Source organism: Chaetura pelagica, unplaced genomic scaffold (assembly GCF_000747805.2).
Source record: "Chaetura pelagica isolate M959 unplaced genomic scaffold, ChaPel_1.0 scaffold90, whole genome shotgun sequence".
NCBI lineage: Eukaryota > Metazoa > Chordata > Aves > Apodiformes > Apodidae > Chaetura > Chaetura pelagica.
In genome coordinates this window covers 18,427,281-18,450,389 of record NW_009953496.1, presented here as the reverse complement: position 1 = coordinate 18,450,389, position 23,109 = coordinate 18,427,281, and the positions used below count along the sequence as shown (strand labels likewise).

Below are 23,109 nucleotides of genomic sequence, written 5' to 3'. Positions count from 1 at the left end.
GACAAAGCTGTGTTTTTTAAGTTCTAATCTCAGATGTTGGATCTGTTCTAGTAAATGGAGCAGGTCTAGCCACTGCTCTGTGACCCTGTGGGCAAGTGCTACAGCAGGGCTTATGTCTGCATGGCTGAACTCTCCCTCTGTCTCCCAGACAGGCTGCAGCCCTTGAGAGTAGTCCTGGGTCAGTATTGTCACTTGGACTGGTCTCATATATTGCCTGGGAGGGTGTGAGTTGTAGTGGGCCATGGGAAGGACTAGCAACTAAAGAGTTATGGGCCCTTCATCTAGGCTTCTGTACACTTTCAGCATAGGCATGTCCAGTTATGTCTGGACTTTAGGTGACTTTCATCACCCAGTCAAAATGGGAAAGGCGCTTGGTAGGAAAAAAAAGTGGATAAACTGTTTAAGTCAAGCAGCAGTTTGACAAGCAACCAGGACTGTGGTGTACACATTAATGGTTTGAGACAAGAAAACAAATGAAGTTATTTCATGTAGTGCTATATGTGGGTACCTGATCCAAAGGAGCCTTTGGTACTGGTAGTTTGTGTAAGACCTTAATGATGTCTCTAGTTAAAATTTTTATACAGTTTAAAGAGAGAGAGGAGAAAATGGCTATTATCACCAAATGAAAGAGGAACAGAGGCTTAACATGAAGGGGGAATGTAGGTACTCTGGATGCTTCATGTAGGAAGAGAAGGAGGAATTGAAGGTGCAGCCAAGAGTGTGTCCCCAAAGGAAGAACAGTGACAGCTCCATAAGTGCAAGATAAAGTGAGAGAGAAATTTTCCAGGGTCATGACACTTTTGATTGGAAATGTTGCTGTAATAAGTCCATGCATTTTCAGAGTTACTAAGTAGATGCTTTTTAAAGTGTGGTATTAGCAGGGAGCAAGCTAGATTAATGTCTTCTAAATAACTGTCTGCTTTAGAACAAGCTGTTTCAGCCCTACCTAGGACAATTTGCTGGGTATGTATAGTTAGTTGAACACTAAGCTCCTGGCCAGCAGTGCATGTGGCATCCCCTCTGATGTTAAAACATGTTTCAGCTGATCGAGTACTGACATGAATGCATTCCTTAAGGGGAGGGATAGAGATGCTTTAATTTGCAGTAACATGTTGAATACCCTTGGGGAATGAATGAGAAAGAAACTAAATATTACACAGTGTCAAGCTTTAAAATGCTAGGGGATATGTTTTAAATAAGGAGATTAGTTGGGTTTGCTAGTTTTGGCTTGTCGTTTTGTAACTAATAATTTATTGTTACCCTGCTTTAACAAAAAGAGAATATGAGTTTGGTTGGGTTGCCCCTACCTCCCTTCTTCCCACCCACCTTATTGTTCAGAAGCTTTTTGTTACTGTTTTCAACAGGTTTTGTTATGTAGAAGAAACAAACTTGGCATTAAGAATTGGTAATTTCAGAAAAGATAAACAGTATTTAGGATGATTAAAATATTCACAAGCAGACGTGCTTTTAATGTTGCTTGCCTGAGTATACGTATACATATAACTAATGGGTTTAGAAATAGCATGTAACCTCAGCTGCAGTTTAATTGATTGCATTCAGAAAAATTCTGTGATGGCTCTTGGTAAAGGCTATCTTAAAATAGTACTGGAAGTGGGCCTGCAATTTTAACATCTTGTGTTGTGGTGGTGGTTAGCCTTAGTGCGTATTAGACGGAAGGCTTCCAGGCACTTGGGTTGATTAATTTCAGATCTGGACATAAAATGATCCCTGTATATATTATGCTGCATCCTACTGCCAAGTAACAGCTGAATGAAAGATAACTGTTATCTTTTTCTAATAACAGAGTAGAAAAAAAATACTGGGATGAAATAAAAGCTTTTCTCTTGCTTAGGCCAAATGAAAGTAAAAAGAAAAATAAAGCTTTGTATTGAAAGGCCAGTTTTTTATTCAGGTTTCGTGTGTCTCTTACTCTTTGATCACTAAAGACTGTAACACCTAAGGGTGTCAGAAGCCTTTATCCTAAAGGATATGTTGTCTGAGCAGCAGTGGCTGTCTGTAGCACATTTGTGGCACATGGAGAACTGGTTTGATGGTACAAGAAGCCTTTGGTAAATCTTTTTAACTAATTGCTGTACCTCACCTGTCCTTCCCTGTTGGTAACCATATTCCTACTGGGAAGCGAGTGTGTCAGGTATTTGCTGCTGGGGTCTGGAGGGAGCTTTCTTAGAGAACAGAAAAATAATTTGATTTGGTTTCTTTCTTATTTTTTTCATATTCTAGCACTCCAGGGAAGGGTACATGATTTGTAGTTATTTCTGTAGGTTGCACAGTATGTGTTGAGGTTAACACCTATAAGCCTTTAAATTTTACCATGGGCAAAAAAAATTGGCAAAGTTACTGCATTACTGTTTTTGTAATGACAAAAACAGCTTGTGTTACACAGATAATGTAAAATCTGCTTTTAAACGTGGTGAAAGGACTGGCTGAGATCCTTTCTAGTTTCATTCATGTGCACACTGAGCTTGAAGTATATGTTTTCTGTGATTACAAACTTGCCACCCAATTGTGATTAGAGCTCCCTAGGCATGGCTAAAGCTGGACTTGACATTTAACTAGATCTTTGATATTACAATGCCTCAACTGTTCCTTTATCTAAATCAATTGGTATGGCAAGTTACAGGTAAAATTTTGATGTGCTAACAAAGGTGGGACAGGAGGCTTTAGTACGTTTATTACATTCAGTGCTTGTCAAATCAAGGACAAGCATGGTAGAAGTAAATCAGCTGTGTATATTGTTAGGGCTAAGTTAATAAGTCACAGGACCTGAGGGAGGTTTTTTCCTTACTTGAGCGCAGTTAAAACATGAACCCTTTTTCTATTGGAAGTCTTGATATAACATAGCATTTTCTAATTACAGCAATGGTAAAGCTAACTGGACTACAGTAACATGTACACTTCACTCTGGATCTTTAGTCATGTTTTCTTTGAGAGTTCTGCTTGAAACTCACTATATTAATATTTCTGCTTAATATAAGCCAAGAAAGAAATATCCTTTGAATACCAGTTATTGCTCAGGTAGCATCTAGAGTTTTGATTGAAATGGACTTGTGCAGAATAAACAGCTTAGATAGTTCATGAAATAACTTTAGGCTTTTCAGTATTACGCTGATGTATATATGTTTTAATAAAGTTAAATATTTTTGTAACTTGAGCAACTGTCATCCAGGTACAGTGAGGAGAAGGATGTGGTTTCTTCATAAATCACTGGGAAAAAAAATATTCAGTTAAAAATATATTTTTCCCCATTTGAAATATCAAATTTCCTTCAAACTTAACTTTTTGTTTTAATGGGCACATACTATATATAGCTGCTACTTAGGATCTGGAACAGTTTTACTAGGTAGTATGTTCTGGCTATGGGAAAATCTACATGTGCCTCTTGGATTTCAAGGAGTCTTTGCAGGTTAGAAAGCTTGCATTATAACCCTCTTCATTTCTTTATGTTTTTCTGCAGATACTGTTCACTTGTTTCTCTTTGTGGTGCTAGCTGTTTGTTTTCTTGAGTGATCATGATTTTGTCAGCTTCCTAATTGAAGTGGTATTAGTCACACCTCTTTTTTTCTTACTTCTGGTACAAATTGTGTCTAATTTCTAACACCTACACTAAGATCTCAAATGGCAGACACCAGTTTTTCTCTAAATGTAATATTAATGACTGGCAACGCAGAAGCCAAACCCCTTGACTTAGGTGTGGCTACAGCACAAGCATCTCCTTTGCATGGAATGTTCCAACTCGCCTGGTGTTCGGGTTGTTTATGTGTGTGTTTTGATGGCAATGGCCCAGCCCACTGAAAAATCTGCCGCAAGATGACTCACAACGTTATGAGAGAAGGTAGAGTCATCGGCTTTTACTTAAAGTGCATTTAATTTAATTTGTTCTTGATTATGTATAAAACCACTTCATAGTGCTATGCAAATTGATTATAAAATATATTTATAATACATGACAAATAGCTCCCACAAAATTTATGTATTTTTTCATTAGCCTTAAAAATGGACATGTTTGCCATGGTGGATGATGCTTTTACATCTAGTGTTTACTTCAGCTGAGGCAATTAAATAAATATGTATTAGAAGGATGCTCCTTCAAGCAGTTAGTAGTATTTCAGGATTCAATGGAGAAATGAAAAATACTGGAAAATATTTGTGAGCCTTCATAATATAGCCCTACGACACTGACTGTGCACAATATGTGCTCAGTAATACCAGGAGATTCTCCAGAGAAGGATGAGGATTGGTGATCACAGCACTGAAATCCATGTGTGCATGCTCGAATGTAAATTCCCAGGTACCTAGTTAGTGGACAGGTATCTGCAAGCTTAAAGCAGATGAAAACAACTTCTCTTTTTATTTAAAATATTCAGAAAGCGCTCTTAAACAGAAGGAACAATGTGTCAATCAGCATTTTCCTGAGCTGTGTTTCCTCAGTGCATTTTTCTGGGGCTAAAAAAATATTTTGCTGAGCTGTGGGAAGCAGACTCCTTTTCCTGTGGCTTTGCATTGTATCCCTCTTACTTTTTGGGAAGGGGAAAGGGTAATCTGTGAAGGCTGGAGGCCACAAGCCCCTGGCAGTGTGCACTTTCCATGGTCAATATTGGGTGCTTTTGTTTTCAAATCATAATCACAGAATCATAGAATTGTTAAGGTTGGAAGGGACCTTAAAGATCATCTAGTTCCAACCCCCCTGCTGTGAGCAGGGACCCCTACCACTAGACCAGGTTGCATATAACACCTGTCTTTTCCCCTTCATGAGCCATCATTAAGCTTGTTCTCAGTCAGCTGTTGAGCCTTCTGTCTGCTTCAAAAAAAACAAAGGCAAGCACTGTTGAGAAAGACAAATGTTGTCCTGTGTAGTATTTTCTGGTAGATCAAGACAATAAATAAATATAGACCAGTTAATCTAGGTCAGTATGCTATGTGTTAAGTGTATAATTAACTGAAAACATCAGGATTCATAGCAATTTTACTTTAAGGGGGAACTGAAATAGACCTGTGCTGGCAGGAGTCACAAGGATGGGAAAGTATGTTTGAAAGGCAGGGAGGCACCTCACAGAGTGGGCTGCTCCTCAGCTGGTGGATGAAGCCACAGCAGCACTGTAAAGTGGTGTATTACACAACAGCAGTTGTTTTTCTTGATTTTACTTGTAGCTCAGTGAGAAAAACCTTACTTTTCCTGCATCTGAATGAAAGCTGTATTCTAAGGAGCTTATTGTGTTAGCGTCTCTGCAGATTGCAGCTTGTTTTCTGGGAATAGTCAAGGTTTTGACAACAACCTGTCCTTTCTTGTTCTGAGAGTTGGCAATTGAACAAGCAGCGTAAGAGATTCTTGGGCCATTTTTGTCAAGGGCGGAACAAATGTAAAGGCAGGTGGAAAAATAACCAAATCAACAGTGTACACTTAGAGAAACCTGCTTCTTGTGTCAAAACTGTGCTGCGGTGCAATCTTTATAGTTCATACTGTCTTCATTGTTGTGGCTAAAATAGGATACTGGAGTGCTCTATTTCCTTTTCTAGTATTATTTTTCATGGATTTTCTGTGCTGCTAAGAGCAACGGATAATACTGGTTTCATTGTATTGTTTTCATTGCACTGAAATTCAGAGAAGAATGGTATGAGCTTAATCAGGCTCCTGCTAAGCATATTGGAAGTGGAAAGTCCTGCCGGTTTAGGAGGATTAAGTTTCTTTTTATACCACTAGAGTTTTATTATTAATGAAATGTCCTTTCAAGAAGTAATGGGTGCTGTATTATTATATGTCTTGTAGACTTGCCTTCTAAAGAGCACGAGGAAACCAGTAATTCTAAATGGCTGAAAAGAATACATTTTTATTTACAGTCTCCTCATAGTTAATTCAAAGACAAGCTTGTATTTAGTTTCCCAAGTTAATACCATTTTTGTGACTGAGGGAATTTGTTGCCAAATGAAATGTTATCATTTATTTTGAACAGGGTGATATTTAACAGTTTTATTTCTCTGTTACAAGTATTTAAAGCTTTTAGTAGGTAAAACTAAGAAAATAGTTTCTCTGGAAACAAAAATAAGAAAATGGAGGGAAAATCGTTCACTAAAGCTTATACATAATATTTTTTACTTTGAGATTTTGTTTTAGGGTTTTTCTCAATGTGGGTCTGGTATTCAGTAGCATAGACTTTCGGAAGCAAAGGTTTCAGACCTTTCTGACTCTAGTTGGCTTCAGTGGGACAGGTTTTTGCTCAGCGTCTTTGAAAATCCCTTTGTCCTTTCAGTTGTTACAGCAAAGAGGATGGATTCGCAGCGATGAAAGGGGCAGACGATAACACAATCTGCCCTGAGAATCACCAAGATCTAAAAGCCAGGCACCACATAGAAAACCAAAATGAAGTAATAATTTTGAAAGTTCTACATAAGTTTAAAACATGATGTTGGTACAGGATAATATTTACAGGCCTTAAAAAAGTTTATAGGTAAGACTGGCTTAAGATGAATAATCCATTGAAACATGAGTGTTGTGGCTGACGCTGGAGTTTAGCAGGGTGAAGGTGTGAAAATGTAAGTGCATGGGGCTTAGTGTTGTCTACAAGAGAACTGGCAGCAATGTTGCTGCCAGGGCTTCAGTAGAGTTGGAACCAAAATTTCTTTAAAGGCCACTAAGAATACTTCCCTTCCAGGTTAAAGTAATGTTTTTGTGACTGAACTTGTTTCTATATGGGTTCTGACATGCGCTGAAGACAGAATGACTAGAAACTTGTAAAGGCAGTAGAAATTAACTTCCTCATGTAAATGAGTCCTAAGAGAAAAGTGAGTTTAACCTCCTCAAGGGCAGTGGAAAGGACAAGGTGGGATGATAGAATGGCAATGCACATTAAGAAATATGAATAAGAAAAAAAAATATGTAAGGGATGGCTAGAAACTTTAACTTGTAGATAAAGAACTGACTGTTATAGTTGCCTGCAGTGCTGCCTTAGCACTGATCTCAGCTTGTTCATATGATTTTAATGAAATCCTTTTTTTAATGAAAACTGTTGTCATATCCATTCATGCTCTTGGTTTGATTTACTAATGCAGCAGTGATTTAAAACTGATAAAGAGTTGTAATCAAGTATTACTGTTTTTATTTAACAGGCCAGACCTGATAGACATGAATACCGTTGCTGTTCAAGGCAACCTTGCAAATTTAGAACATGCTTTTTTTGTAGCAGAAAAACTTGGTGTTGCCAGACTTCTGGATCCTGAAGGTAAGATAGCTGCAAAGGGCTTTGTTGTAAAAAACATCAGATTAAAATAAAAAACAGTCTTCATGCCTATTGTGGCATATTTGTGGGCATTCCTACAACTACGTGGTAAAGCGCTGTTCTGTCTTGCTCTTTTAGATGTTGACGTTTCCTCACCTGATGAGAAGTCAGTAATAACTTATGTGTCATCTCTTTATGATGCATTTCCCAAGGTACCAGAAGGTGGTGAAGGCATCAGTGCAAATGTAAGTAGGAGACAAATACTTATGTGAGCTTCACTAATACAATTATTGATTCCAGCACCAGAATGTGTAGCTGGATCTTCTTAGGACTGCTGTCACTTTTTCCTTGGACATGGTTGTGTAGGTTGAGACATTAGATTCTTAACAGCTATTTAATGTTCTGGAAAACAAAACATTTGTGCAAAAAGCTTAACTAAAACCAAATACTTGAGTTTAGAGAAAGACAGAGGCAAAGTTCTTACTTTTCAGTCATGGACCTATGAATTGTGTCTCTTGTACTCTTACCAATTTGAAGTTTATTAAACTAGAAAATTTAGTGTTTTCAGTGGAATTATTTGGGATCAAAACTGAAAAGTGAAATAATATATTTGGAAGTTTTAAGTGAACTTTAATAAACAAGTAAATATTGTTTCAGAATTGCAGGGTTTAGAAATCTCTTCTGTGTGTGTAAAGACCTCAGACTTCAAAAATAAAGCAAAAATGAGCTCTCAGATTATTTTCTTCTGATCTGTGATTTGGGTTGTGCTTTGGTAGGATGTTGAAGTCAAATGGGTTGAATATCAGAATATGGTGAACTACCTCATGCAGTGGATCAGACACCATGTTACGATAATGTCTGACAGAACATTTCCCAACAGTCCTGTGGAATTGAAGGTGAGGTGTGGTGTCTTATGCTTCTTGTTGGGATGACACTTTGTCTTACTGGCTCAAAGTGTGCTTGAACAAATTGAGTGCTTGTTGATTTATACAGTCAAAGCAACTGTAGAAGAGTACTAGTTCTTAACCTTTTCAAAGTACAATAAATACATTACTAGCAAATGAACAATCACAAGCAAATCTTTATCTTGTCACTGATCTCTTTGAAGAAGTCAAGTAGAACAGTGTAAGAATATAAGCTTATCAAGAATATTAGGGCAGGGTACAGAGAGTAAGGTTATATTTACTCTAAGTAAAAGTTGTTTTTTTTAATGTTTCTGTAGGCACTTTATAATCAGTATTTACTGTTTAAAGAATCAGAAATTCCACCAAAGGAGACAGATAAATCAAAAATTAAACGTCTATATAAACTGCTAGAGGTAAGTTTTAGCATGCCTTGAAATGTAAAGAAGTTCCCTTTCTGTGGCTTGAAGTAACAAATATGTATGAATTGTTAAGGTCTGGATCGAATTTGGGCGCATCAAACTTCCTCAAGGCTACCATCCTAACGATATAGAAAAAGAATGGGGAAAGCTTATTATTGCCATGTTGGAAAGAGAGAAGACCCTTCGGCCTGAAGTGGAGAGGTAAGCTAGTGAATGTTTGACAGGCTTGGCTAATATGTTTTCTGTTGTTTTAACCTGTATTGAAAATTATGTTTTCTTCCACAGTAATGTCCACATTATTTTTCTAGATTAAATACTTCTGCCTTTGTTCAAGGCCTGAGGTTCTTTACCTACTTCATGGAACTAGGTCCAGAAGGAAATAACTTAGGAGGTTTCAGAAGGTCATGATTAATAGTACCTGTGCCTCAGATTAAAGCACTTAAACACAAATATAACCACATTCTTTGTACAATTAGTTAGAGCTAGGTTCATATCGCTGTTTCATTTGGACTTGATTTCATGTAAGCAACATCCTCATCCTTTACATAAAACGTGTATATGCTTGGTCCACAGCCATCCTGTTCTGAGGTTGTTCAAAAGGTGATTTTATTCAAGAGCACACAAAGCTTTTAAATGTGCATAGAGCACAGTAGTCTTCCATGACACCAGACTGTGTGACACTGCTTTGTAAATCACTAATGACATACTGAGTATGTTTAAGCTCTTGATGCAGTTTTATAGTGTTACTGCTTCTTTATGGTATCTCTTCGGAGTTCAGTGGCAGACAGTCATTAAGCCCTTTTATTTAACTCTAATGGACATTATTATTATTTTGGCTTCTACCTGCAAGTAGGTATAGACACCTGTGTCTGGATTTGTTTGGCTGAACTTGAGGCAGGAAGGAAACTCCTAAGATCTGAATCACTTTGTAGAGAATCCTGACACTGACTCTCTGGTGACAATAGGGTGATATTTTTCTCTGGTTACTTACCTGAAATTAGGTGTGAAGAGTCGAGACCATTGTTTAGGAAGTCCTCAGAAAGACAGGTTTTAGCCAGAGAAGGTCTCAAAGATAGTCAGAGTTGAGTACAGAGGTGTCATGCTCACTATAGCGAGAGCTTGACTGAAATGGCTGATTCGATGAGAGGATTCACAGCATCCTGCTGCAAAAGAAGCTCATATAGAGAAGGGCAAAGTTGTACCCACCATGCAGAGCAGAACACTGGAAAGCAGTAGACAAAATACAGTCTGCTAGATCTTGTAGGTTCATCTGTCTTTACATGCCAGAAGTAGTGCCTGCCTTTGCCAGAAATCTCGATTATCTTTGTTAAGAATGTGTATAAATGACATTAGTTAATTTATTTTTTTATTCAGGTGGATTAAGCACAGGTAAACAAACATAAACATGAACTGCTTCACATATTTCAGGCTTGGTACACACACTTAAAGTGACAGATTATGTGTTGCTACATGAGGTCACTGTAAAATGAGAGAGAAAAGTTGATTAAAGGATTCTGCCTCAGTGATCAAGTTAAAATTGTTGGTTTATCTGGACTCAAGAACTTGGTCTATGTTTGTTGAATTGGTTACTAGTGCATCTCACTAATATGAGGTGTTGGTACAGCTCCTGGGGTTTTGGCTATGACAAAAAAGGGATCTCAACTAATACTGAAATTTGGCAAGTACCAAAACTTGACCTGCATGTCTGGTGAATACATTGGAAAGTATCAACACAGATAGACAGTGTTTGGCCTGGTTGATGTATGGGATCAAAATTTAAAAAATGTCAGTGAGAAGAGTGCCAAACTGAGATATAGTTTGTAAAAGTAGCAGTTTGGCATTACTGCAGGGGTGTGTTGATGCCTTTGCTGTGCTCTTCTGCATGAACACAGTCTTCTTATGACCATGAGCAAGCAATGTGCCCTTGTGGCCAAGAAGGCCAATGGCATCCTGGGGTGCATTAGAAAGGGTGTGGGTGTGGTTAGTCGGTCGAGAGAGGTTCTCCTCCCCCTCTATTCTGCATTGGTGAGGCCGCATCTGGAGTATTGTGTCCAGTTCTGAGCCCCTCAGTTCAAGAAGGACAGGGAACTGCTTGAAAGAGTCCAGCGCAGAGCTACGAAGATGATTAAGGGAGTGGAACATCTCCCTTATGAGGAAAGGCTGAGGGAGCTGGGTCTCTTTAGCTTGGAGAAAAGGAGACTGAGGGGTGACCTCATCAATGTTTACAAATATGTAAGGGGTGAGTGTCAGGGAGATGGAGTTAGGCTTTTCTCAGTGATGACCAGTGATAGGACAAGGGGTAATGGGTGTAAATTGGAGCATAGGAGGTTCAAGGTGAATATCCGAAAAAAATTTTTTACTGTAAGAGTGACAGAGCACTGGAACAGACTGCCCAGGGAGGTTGTGGAGTCTCCCTCACTGGAGACATTCAAAACCCACCTGGATGAGTTCCTGTGTGATGTACTCTAGGTGACCCTGCTCTGGCAGGGGGGGTTGGACTAGATGATCTTTCGAGGTCCCTTCCAACCCCTAGGATTCTATGATTCTATGATTCTTATGGTATGGGTGTGGTTTTTCAGGAGGTCCTAAAAGCAGGGGGTGAAATACTGAAAAAATCACCCCTAACCAAATAGCTGAGTTAAAATGTGAGCTTCAGGGCAGTGATCAGAACAGCAAGAAACAGTGAGCTCTGGATGTGAGAGAAGTTGAAGGGAAGTTTGCAGAAGGGAAGTTACAGGGCAGTTAGCAAACATGCATACATGGACTGTGGGAGGGTTGGAGCTTACAGCTGGTGGGTTGGATGATGTACAAGTGTGTCCAGTTATTGTTATGGGCTGATTAACCATGTAACGGGTTTACCCTAGTTATATTGTGTGGTTCCACTTGAAAGAAGAGGAGTCAGCCCAACCTGAAGGTCTTTTGTACTGAACCGTAGAGTGTGCAGGTCTCACTTCACTCCCTGTTGAAACTTTTTATTAAGGAGTCTGAGAAACACTGCAAAGACTTCTTTGAGTTCTTATTTGACTTACAGACATTTAGTGACACTATAGTAAAATATTCAGTGCGTCTGTTTCCGAGAGACGCCCTGATGTTGCTGCCTAGTCTGTACTTGCAAAGCTTTAATGCAAGGTAAGGAAGCCAAAAGCCAGGTAGTGTACATAGCCCCAGGTGAAGGAAGTCCTTTGAAGAGCTGGCAAGATATTAATTGCTGGGTTTTGAATATGCGTGCTGAAGCCTATTTAAAGGAGGACTGCTGGGTATTTCAAAAGCCAGTAGTGAATTCGTCCCTAGAAGCTGTACATTTTGTAGGGGTTTTATCTTTCCATTTTCAGCAAATGTAAACAGCCAGAAAGACCGTGCTCTGGATGTAAAAATGAATAGCAGTAGTTACAGCTATCATAGCAGTGATTCACTGTTTAGCAACAGTACTAGTGCTCGAACCAGTGTTGACTCTAACGAGAATTTCGTTTCTGTTAATTGTGGTCCTACACTGGTTAAATCTTGTATAAACTTTGGTAATGGCACCCTAGAAGGAAACAGGTAACTTGGCTTTTTTGTGTTTTGTATTAGATGTTGTTTGTTTGCTTGTTTTGTAAAGTCATGCAATGTGTATAGTAAATACAAATAACATTTATACTTATTTATTTTTCTGAAATTCTCTGGCATCATTTAGGTTGGAAATGCTGCAGCAGATAGCAAACAGACTTCAGCGGGACAGCAGGAGCTGTGAAGACAAACTAATACTTGCCCGGAATGCTCTGCAGTCTGTAAGTCAGTTGGTTATTGTTCATGAACTGCAGTGAAATGGCTACTCAAAAAGAAAAAAAAAATTCTACAGGATTTTTGAGTGCATACTTAACAGCTGCTTTTATTTCTCCTGTACTGTTAATTTAGCATTTCTTCAGGAAAATATAAAAAATTGCCTAGAGTGTGTTCGGTTACATTTTTTTGTTGGTAGTTGAATAAAATGCTTCACAATTGTTTCAAAATTAGAAGATGTTTTAACAAAAAAGGTAGGAATTGTTACGGCTCATTTCTCTTTGGTTTAACTGCAGGGCTTAATGGCTTTCTCTTATTTATTCAGGACACCAAACGATTAGAGTCAGGGCTCCAGTTCCAACATGAAGCAGAAATCGCTGGGTACCTTCTTGAATCTGAGAACCTTCTTCGCCAGCAAGTAATTGATGCCCAAATTCTTATTGATGGAAAATACTATCAGGCAGATCAGCTTGTGCAAAGGTACTTCATAGTATATTTATATGAATAAAGGTACATTATAAAATACTTATATGAGTAAATAAATGTCCCAAATATGGGTACCCATTATGGACAACATTTTCAAATCTTCACGGTTTTGGATAACTTCTCAATCTGTCACTGGGCACCCACATAAAGATTATCAGGTATTCTGGTGAGTACACTGCCCACAAACTTCGTGGAGGTGTTTGTACTCACTCGCAAAAATGAAGTGATTCACCAGAATACGACTTTAATGTTTACTGAATGTCAGAGAGTAAAGATGTTATCTTGCTTTATTGCACCTAAAATGCTTTTAAAATTCACTAACTCTGATTTTAAAAATAGAGGTGAGATTTCTGATGATAGCTGTAGATTTCTTAACAGGTAGTTAAGTGAAATAACATTAGCTTATATGCAGCAGTTTGTACAGTCTTGGCAGAAAGATGCATTCAAACAGCATAAAGTCAACTTTATTGGAGAAGTGGCTCCAAAGTTTTTGAGGATTTGTCCTGGACGGAGTGAGATCAAGGGTGTAACTTCTTGGCAGTGAACTGCAAGTGGTTGATCTACTGCAACATGTAGTATCTTGTAAGATTTCTGCTTTGCTGATTGTTCCTTGGAATTGTGTATGGTGCATGCTAGTGCCCATACCATGCTGATTTTCTAGTCATTGCCTGATTTCTGCATCTATTACCTGTATTTTATATTTATAGATATATGACTATGCTTTCTGATATAAATAGTTATTTATAAATGTTTAAATACAACTAAAATATAAGAGACCGTGTGAATTCATATTGCTACTCAGTTCTGCATGATAAACCTCAATCATAAGTCTTTGTTAAGGTAATCTTATTTATTTTTATTATTTTATTTTAATAGAGTTGCAAAACTTCGTGATGAACTGATGGCCATACGGACTGAATGTTCTTCCGTTTACAACAAGGGGCATGTATTGACAACAGAGCAGAGAAGGCTGATGATATCAGGAATAACTGAAAGCTTAAACTCAGGATTTACAACAAACCTAGCCCCTGAATTAAATGCTGCAATTACCCAAGGTTTAACACCTACTTTGACTTCTTCCAGCTTGACATCTGGCCTTTCATCAGGTCTTACTTCCAGACTGACACCAACCATCACTCCTGCTTACACACCAGGCATTCCACCACGATTGATTCAAAGCTATGTGACAGGTGTAGACAGTGGGACTCTGCAAACACTCAAACTGATGCAAGTCAGAAAACCTCTTATGAAATCAGCTTTTGTGGATCAGAATTTAACAGAAGAAGAGGTGAACATGAAATTTGTCCAGGACCTGTTGAGCTGGGTGGAAGAAATGCAGGTAGCAATCTTTATGGAAACAGTCAGCTTCTAATTTTTACTCTTACTCCTTGTAGATCATGGCTAATTTTTTCTTCTTGTTTGTAAGGTTCAACTTGATCGAGCAGAATGGGGTTCAGACTTACCAAGTGTAGAAAGCCATTTAGAAAATCACAGAAATGTCCACAAAGCTATCGAGGAATTTGAATCCAGCCTTAAAGAAGCTAAAATTAGTGAGGTACAGCACCATATTCTTTATTTCTTTGGTTACATTCTTACTGGGTGACCCATAAACTAATGTTGAATTTTAGAACTCTGTTTGGGTTTCACAGTCTTTCTTTTACTTCTGATATCTAGATGAGATACCATGAAATCAGGTGATCTAGTGGTTTAACATATCTAACTTATGTTGTCTTTTGACCTCATATATCAAATACAGATCCAAATGACTGCCCCTCTTAAACTCACCTATGCAGAAAAATTGCACAAGCTGGAGAGTCAGTATTCAAAACTCTTGGTAAGTTTATCATACCTCTTTGATGTTCAGCTTTTCAGTTCACATCATCTTTGGTAAGAGATGAGCTCTAAAATCTGATTTTTGTGAATCTTCTTTATCTTTTTAATAAAGAACACATCAAGAAATCAGGAAAGACATCTAGATACTCTTCACAATTTTGTGTCTCGTGCTACTAGAGAGCTGATATGGCTGAATGAAAAAGAAGAGGAAGAGGTTGCATATGACTGGAGTGAGAGAAACCCCAATATAACAAGAAAAAAAGAATACCATGCTGTATGTATTCCTAGTATAATCCAGAGTGAATAATTAAATAATCCTTAAGAATTTAAGAGATTTCTAAAACATTTCTGTTTGTTTTGGTTTTTTTTTTTCCTCTGGAAAAAAGGAATTAATGAGAGAACTTGATCAAAAGGAAGAAGTTATTAAATCAGTACAAGAAGTAGCTGAGCAATTGCTTCTTGAAAATCACCCAGCCAGGCTAACCATTGAGGTAAGTTAGTGAAAACAGCACATAAGCAATAAAATAATTTTATTATTTCATAGAGCATAGATTTTGGGTCTATTACAAGGGATGTGATAACTCATAGGAAATGTAACAAGACTCAGAATAATGGGGTCTTTTTATTTGTTCTTCAGTGTCTCTCTTGTGTCTGTCTTCAGGTTTCCAAAAAGTTGAAATACTTGAGGGTGCTGAGCCATGTCATATAAACTATAGTAGCACCTAAAAGGGTTGGACCAGATGATCCTTGAGGTCCCTTCCAGCCTGGCATTCTGTGATTTTTGGTTCTGTAAAGTTATGGTTACATCTTGGATTGCTTATAGAAAGTCACCCTAAAGTCTGAAATAAAAATTTCCAGACTTAGTACAGATGTTTCTGGTCATGCATGCAGCTTCTGGAGTTATTGATATAAATTGCACTGGCAAACTCAGGGCACAGAACAATTGTTATGTGATACCTCTCCTGTTGGATAGAAAGAGGTTTCAGTAGAGCTTTTCTAGTCACTTATTAGATCTATGGGTTCCGTTTAGGGTTGTTTCCATAAGTAATTTTTCAGTGAATTCGGAAACTTGTTTGGATGTTAAATCTGATCAAGTGATGTGATTTACTTCAGGCTTGAATCAGCCTCTATGTTAGAGGTAAAAGGTTTACAGGATATTTATTGTAGCTGTTGTAGGGTCATAGCAAATTTACAAAGGATAATGCAAAAATGCTGTTTTCCTGTAAATCTTCAAGAAAAGAGTAAATACAGACTTTAGGTGGTAAGAATGGAAACATATTCTATAAAAAAGGAAAAAAAAACAGAGAGTGGATTTTTATATTTCTTCTTTACATCTGCATCAACTGGAAACACAAAGAAAACTCATCCTTTCCTTCCTTCTTGTGACGTTTACTTTGTATAGTAAATGACTTTTCATGTGATGTGGGGAATGCTATTCTTTAGAAGTATATGCTGTTCTAATGAGTTCTTATTAGTGTCAATAGATTACTATATAAAAGAGACATATTATGAAACCTGGCTGTTGCAGCAAAGATGACTGTGCAGATTATGTTGTCTGCAATAGTGGGACATTTAAAAAGGAAAATAAAAGCGCCTTTTCTACAGAATAATCTATGCATTAGTGCATCAGTTTGAAATTCATTTAAGCGAATGGAAAAACTTTTGAATTCCCTGAGAGTCACACGGGAATTAAAAAATCGAGACTTTTGGCTGATTTCATAGTCAAGAGTACCCTCTGCTGGTGAACATGCACACGGTGCGTCCCTAGTGGCAACACCCTGCAGACGGTATAGGAGGTATAATTCTAGTACAGTTATGTTCCTTAAATTCCTTTGCAACACAAAATTATATCTTTTCAAGAAGTCCTGATGAATTATTTTTACTGTATACTTAGTGTTACTTTAATTTACAGTTTGTATCCAGGCAAGAATCCAGTTATTTTGATTGAGTAAACAGAGACACAGAATCTTAGATGAGTTTAGGCTGGGGAAACTTCAGGAGATAAAGTCCATCTTCCCAGCTTAAAGTAGTGTCAGGGTTTTGTTCAGCTGAATTCTGAATGTGCCCGAGGATGGTGATATCACAGTCCCTCTGGGTTTTATGTTTGCCTGTGCTGTAGTGACAGTTTTTCTCTTTTCTCATTGGAATTTTCCTTGCTGCAGCTTGCTTTTCCAGGGTGAGAAAGGTCGGGTTTAGATGCTTGTGTTTGCTCCATTATTTTTGTGTTTCCTAAATTCTGTAAAGGTGTGCATGTTTTATTTTTAATTTCTTTTTGTAAAATATACCTCTCTTCCTTAAAGGCCTATAGAGCTGCAATGCAGACCCAATGGAGCTGGATTCTTCAGCTCTGTCACTGTGTTGAACAACATTTGAGAGAAAATGCTGCATATTTTGAGGTAAGAAAGTAAATCAGTAAAAATATGAAATACAGTTTTGTCTGTAGTCAAAAAGTTATACTGAAAGTGCTAGTTGCTCTCTCACAGTAGCTGTAAAATTAACATTTCTCATGTGCAATCATTAGATGATGAGCCATGCTCTCACAGTGTTACCACACCCTACAGTTATATCACTTCACAGCAGAATCTGTCCCTACATTTTTTTCTTTGAGCTGCAGCTGCAACTAGAGACTCTGAGAATGAAGCCATGTTCTCTCCCTTGTCATGCACAGCTGCTTTCAGTACAGCTTCTGCAGATGATGTAGTGGAGGGCAGTTAGTGGTGAGCAAGGGAGAATATATTCTAGATGAATGTTTGAGGACTAACCAAATAAAAATGCATTAATAATCACAACATTAATAAAAATGGAGCAGAGAACACCCTGACAGCAGATACAGTTAACAAAACACCTTTCTGATTACTGTCTGAGTACACAGTCTGCAAGTGACTCAGTACTCAGTCACATGGGTGAGGATCAAAGATTTACAAGTTCCTCGGTTATATGCACAAGGATTGAAGACTGAGGAGTTTTTTTGGTGGTGTTTGTTTGTTTTTGTTTTTAATCTACTATTTTAAAATATTTAAATTATAAAGATTAATCCTTAGTGTCTTCTGGGTTGGGTGGTTTGAGAGGAAGGGTGATGATGTTGGAATGTGATGCTTTCAGCCTGAGAAGGGTCAGAGCCCAAGATTAGGAAATGGATACTGGAGGAGACAAGTTGAGTGATTTGGACTCCTAGTGGCCGATGCAGAAGTGCCAAGTGTGGCAGCTCCCTTCCCCTTCTGCAGAAAATGTTTGCTCCAGTGTGCTTGCTGAAGTTTGCAGCTACTTTGCTGCAGTTTGTAGGCATTGACATATAAAATATGTTCTTAACATATAAAAATAATTATAATTCCGAGGGAAGCAAGAATCACTTCAGGAAATTTTTGATTGCAGGAACAGTAGTTAACTAAGGTTCAATAACAGCTGAATTAATTTTACATGTAGATAGTACTGAGAATAACTGGTGTTACAGTGTGTGCCTTTTTGAAGAGTGCATTTAGGCATGAGATCATGAATTAAAAACTGTGTGGTGCAGTGGTCACTTCAAGCTAAATGTCAAAAAAACTTCACAGTGTAGCTGTTTGTGTCCTTTTTAGGATGTTTTAAAATAACCCAGATATTTTTCTCATCCTAGTTTTTTAGTGATGCCAAAGAAGCCATGGAATATTTAAGGAATTTGAAAGACACCATATACCGAAAATATAGTTGTGATAGATCAAGCAGCCTTCATAGGCTGGAAGACCTTGTCCAGGAGTCTATGGTAAGAATTTAAGGAGCCTCTTAATGTGAGTTACAATTAGGAAAGGAATGTGTATCTTGTAGTTGGCTATAAAGTATGTGTGTTAAAATAATTACTTTAAAGTGAAATAAAAAAATAATACATTTTTTAGAACATAAATGAATCTATCAATGGGTAATGACAATTTTTCATAACTTTAAAATATAGTGTTGTATTTTTCTTGATCTTCACAATACCAGATGTTGTGGGAAGCCAGTTGCCACAGAAAGATACTTTGTTCTTGTAAAATGTGTCACTTTTAAGAAACACAGTAAAAGAAGCCAGGAAAAGAAAGGCTTAACAGGATCAAGGACGCAGCACTGTATTCTGGCCGTCTTTTGTAACATACTCTTTTCTTAACTGTTTTAGGAAGAAAAAGAACAGCTCCTGCAGTATAAGAGCACAGTAGCAGGCCTTGTGGGGAGAGCAAAGGCAATAATTCAGCTGAAGCCAAGGAACCCAGACTGTATACTCAAAACATCCATCCCAATTAAAGCCATCTGTGACTATAGACAAATTGAGGTTAGAAACTTGAATTTCCTCAAATCAACTACGGACATGAGAATTGAGCTAAAGTTTCATTAATTACCACGTTCCTGGAGAATACTGTGCTCTAAATTTCTTCCACCCTAGTAAACAAGAGCAAATCCTTGTGTTGAACATTGGTTTTGTTGTTCTGTTGCCTATTTGTTGACATAATTTGCAGAAGTGCTTTGTAAAAATATTTTTGTAATGCTTAGCTCATTAAATTATTCTGCTTTTCTGTTAATACTAGATAACTATTTACAAAGATGATGAGTGTGTATTAGCAAACAACTCCCATCGTGCTAAATGGAAAGTCATTAGCCCGAGTGGAAATGAGGCCATGGTCCCATCTGTATGCTTTACAGTTCCTCCACCAAACAAAGAAGCTATAGATACAGCCAACAGGTAGGGATAAAACAAATCCAGCCATTTTCTTGTAAAATTAATTTATGTGAAGCTTGGGTTAAAATAACATCTAACTTTTTTTCACTTTCATGTGTTACTCTGATCTAAAGTTGGACTCTTTTTATGTTTCAGGATTGAACAGCAATTTCAGAATGTTCTGGCACTTTGGCATGAGTCCCATGTAAACATGAAGAGTGTGGTGTCCTGGCGTTATCTTACAAATGAAATTGAAGCGGTTCGAGCTGGCAACGTTTCCTCGGTATGTGCTATGTCTAGGAAGGGCATCTTAGCCATGTGCTCAGAAGTCGTAGGCTGCACTTCCCAGAAAAGTGTTATAATCAGCAATTTGCAGCAGTCCTCATCTTCCTTGTGTGCGTAGCTGGCAGTGGCCATGCTGGTTACCACAGTAAAATGTTCTGCCTTCATCTGAGCAGCTCTTACACAGATATATTTGGGGAAGGAGCAGAGAGCTGGTATAATGAAAACTACCTGCAGCCTTACTGTGCGAATCGCTCTAGAGTCCTGTTGTCAGCAGAGGGACAGATTTCTTGAAATCAATGAACAGTGACTGAATCTGAATTTTGTTCTGCAAGAGTCTGCCTTTATGCATTTGTGTGGAAGACATTAGGCTGAGGTTAATATTCAAGAAATACCTTACTATCTCTTTATGCTGCAGCTTCTGGCTACCAGTGGAACAACTGTGAAGTGACATTTAGTTTTTTAATCTAATTTGGTCTTTCAGTCTTAAGGCAGCTGAACATTAATTCCTCTGTAATGCATTTTTTTCATTCATGTACTTGTCTGTAACTTGGAATGTTATATAGCTAGTTAGAATCAATTTGTCTGAAATGAAATAGTGATATAGCTCAAGATACTATTCTTTCTGGCTAAAACAATGTGTGAGATGACTGAATTGCACAATGTTAGGTGTATGTCTTAACACTATTTAATGGTTTATTATACAACATTGGTGTGTATCTGTCTATAAAACCAACATTTCAATTCCTGATTTCCCACTGTGGCTGTTGAAATAAAGTATTCTGAGATAGTTATTGAAGAGTTCCTACTTCTGTGACTCTTGCTGGCTTCCTGTTTGTTGCTGCATGGTGTTAGATGGAGAAGTGGTGTCTGATGTAGGGTTGGCATAACACAGTCCTTTACTGGCATTAAAGATGGAAAAGGATTTTATAGTGAGTGTAAACTGTCAGCTGTCAAGTGGACTCCAGCTTAGGAACAGCCAGCTTTCAGAACCTTGATTCTTTGTCTTTACCATCTTAGTAACTGGTCAGTACTGTTCCAGGGAACTGTGTGAGTGATGGATCGTTGCTTACCATGCCTTTGATTTATAATCTGTTACAGATAAAGACAATGCTGCCAGGTGAACATCAGCAGGTTCTAAGCAATTTACAGTCCCGCTTCGATGATTTTGTGGAAGATAGCCAGGAGTCCAAAATCTTTACAAGCTCTGATACAGCACAGCTGGAAAGGGAAGTTAATGTTTGCAAGCAATACTATCAAGAGCTTCTGAAATCTGCAGAAAGAGGTAAAACTTTGCTAAGAACAGCAGGAAGATGCTCTCCTGAGATAGAATGTAGTTCTTGATATCACTCCTCTCTCTGTATACAAGGTCTAGTGAATTACCCATTTTATCATATTGATATTGTTAATACCCCAGTTCTTCTGAACAGACAGTGCTTGTTTTAACAATGCGCACAATTGAATTGTACAGAAGATCAGTTTTTTTAACTTTCTATATATTGAGTTCTGTAAAAATTGTGTTACTTAATATACAGAGCACTACAAAAACTTTTCACCCAATAATTTATTCTGTGCATTACAGCTCACTGTTTAGTCATACCTTCCTTGGCTTTGAATGTTGGAAACACAGCTTGATTACTTTTTTGAGTTCATAACAGAATTTGAGCTTTTTTCACACTGTTAAGACAAGAGGAGTGTCCTAGATATTTTCCTAGCTCCATAGAATGCCTGTAGTTACAGTTTTCTTAACTGTGCTTTTGAATACAATAAGAACAGAAAGCTTAAAATATCTGCTCTGATTTACTGTGAAGTAGCTAATGACTTAAGGAAATACAATGATGCAAACTGATTACTGCATTGAACTGTATAGTTCAATACGGTTAAGGAAGGGTGTTTTGCCCTGTGTGTCTAAAAGAGGATTTAAAAAAAAGAAAGGCCTGGAGGGTGCATGATACCTGAAAGTGCTTGAGTTTAGCAATGTGCATAGGGGTGATGCTGGTGCCTGGGATGAACAGTCAAAGATGTAATCTGATTTTTCATGTGTGAGGATCTAGTAATAGCCAAAATTTCAATGGAAATTGATGGGATTTCAGGCAGTCATGAGAAGACCTGTAGAATGGTGAGTTTATCAAGTGTTTCATAAGAAGACATGATGGAAGTTATGTCCTTTCTTTGTTTGCTAACATGTGCCTTGTTTCAACAGAGGAGCAGGAAGAATCTATTTATAATCTGTATATCTCTGAAGTCAGAAATATCAGACTTCAGCTGGAGAGTTGTGAGGAGCGTTTAATACGGCAGATCCGAACCCCAATGGAAAGGGATGATATACCTGAAAGTGAGCTTAGAATTTCAGAGCAAGAGGTAAGCCTTTGAGAAAGGCTGTTTTACCTGGGGAAAAGAAGATATATATTTTAAAACAAAAGTATCCAGATATTTTGAGTGTAGCCAGGGAGATGTTGCATTTTACCTGGAAAAGACAAGAGTCAAAGATTAAGCTTGTGTTTGTGAGAGAAAAAGATGCCAATAAATGGTGCGTCCATTTAGTTCCCTTTTTATGAATATGATCCTTTTCAATTATTTTAATGGCATCCCCATGAAACAGCCCTATACTGGTATGATATGTGGAGTATACGTGAGGTTGATGTAGGATAAAAGCACTGTCGATCACCTTTTGTTTTACAGAAACTGAAGAAAGAATTGGATCGGCTGAAGGATGACTTGGGAGTCATCACAGATAAATGCGAGGAGTTTTTTGGGCAAGCTGCTGGTTCACCTTCAGTCCCAACTCTGCGTTCTGAACTCAATGTTGTTATTCAGAACATGAACCAAGTTTATTCCATGTCTTCCATTTACATAGATAAGTATGTAATAGGTCATCTCCCATCACACATTTTAGTTGACAGTTTTCTCTTCTAAATAAATTGAATATATTAGTATATGTAATACTGATCAAGGAAAAGAGAGCTAACATAATTTTAACATTATAAAGGTGTACCTTGTGTGTGAAAAGGATAAAAAACACTAGTGTGTTGAGCGTTGTTATTGGTGGTTTAGTTAACAGAAGGTTACTGAATTTCAGATTAAAAACTGTAAATTTGGTGCTGAAGAACACCCAAGAAGCAGAATTGTTAGTAAAACTCTATGAAATGAAGTTGTGTGAAGAGGAGGCAGTAATGGCGGACAAAAACAATATAGAAAATCTGATGGGTACATTAAAGGTAAGAGTTGGCTGGTGCCTTTTTGTGGACAACTAAAAAAATAGTAGGAAAATTACCTGTCTTATAACACCTGTCTTGGTTGTGCTGCACTGTGTATTGTATTAAAAGTTGGCTTGTTTATTTGGACCAAAGTCTGTATTAGGATAGACATCTCAGGAAAAAGATTACAGCTTTGAAGCATTAGGAACTGGATGGTTTTCATGTGCATTCCTGTTGTTAGGAAATGCCTTTAAGTATCTGAATGCCATTTAATAGTGCTGCAGTAAGACTTACTCTTTCTATCTCTTCAAAAGGTAACATATGCTTAAGGTA

At 37.7% G+C, this 23,109-nt stretch overlaps 1 protein-coding gene across 1 annotated transcript in view; it reads left to right on the top strand.

Moving 5' to 3' along the window:
- The first annotated feature begins 11,929 nt into the window (after positions 1 to 11,929).
- Positions 11,930 to 23,109, top strand: part of DST (dystonin) — a 144,594-nt gene continuing 133,414 nt past the window's right edge. Inside the window, exons 1-17 of the mRNA XM_009999198.1 lie at positions 11,930 to 12,096; positions 12,230 to 12,323; positions 12,641 to 12,795; positions 13,678 to 14,140; positions 14,228 to 14,356; positions 14,558 to 14,635; positions 14,747 to 14,908; positions 15,021 to 15,125; positions 16,935 to 17,030; positions 18,248 to 18,373; positions 18,761 to 18,913; positions 19,167 to 19,321; positions 19,454 to 19,580; positions 20,681 to 20,864; positions 21,783 to 21,940; positions 22,262 to 22,440; positions 22,659 to 22,797. Of these exons, the coding sequence (XP_009997500.1) occupies positions 11,930 to 12,096; positions 12,230 to 12,323; positions 12,641 to 12,795; positions 13,678 to 14,140; positions 14,228 to 14,356; positions 14,558 to 14,635; positions 14,747 to 14,908; positions 15,021 to 15,125; positions 16,935 to 17,030; positions 18,248 to 18,373; positions 18,761 to 18,913; positions 19,167 to 19,321; positions 19,454 to 19,580; positions 20,681 to 20,864; positions 21,783 to 21,940; positions 22,262 to 22,440; positions 22,659 to 22,797 (2,670 nt within the window). The remainder of the gene's footprint in view (positions 12,097 to 12,229; positions 12,324 to 12,640; positions 12,796 to 13,677; positions 14,141 to 14,227; positions 14,357 to 14,557; positions 14,636 to 14,746; positions 14,909 to 15,020; positions 15,126 to 16,934; positions 17,031 to 18,247; positions 18,374 to 18,760; positions 18,914 to 19,166; positions 19,322 to 19,453; positions 19,581 to 20,680; positions 20,865 to 21,782; positions 21,941 to 22,261; positions 22,441 to 22,658; positions 22,798 to 23,109) is intronic.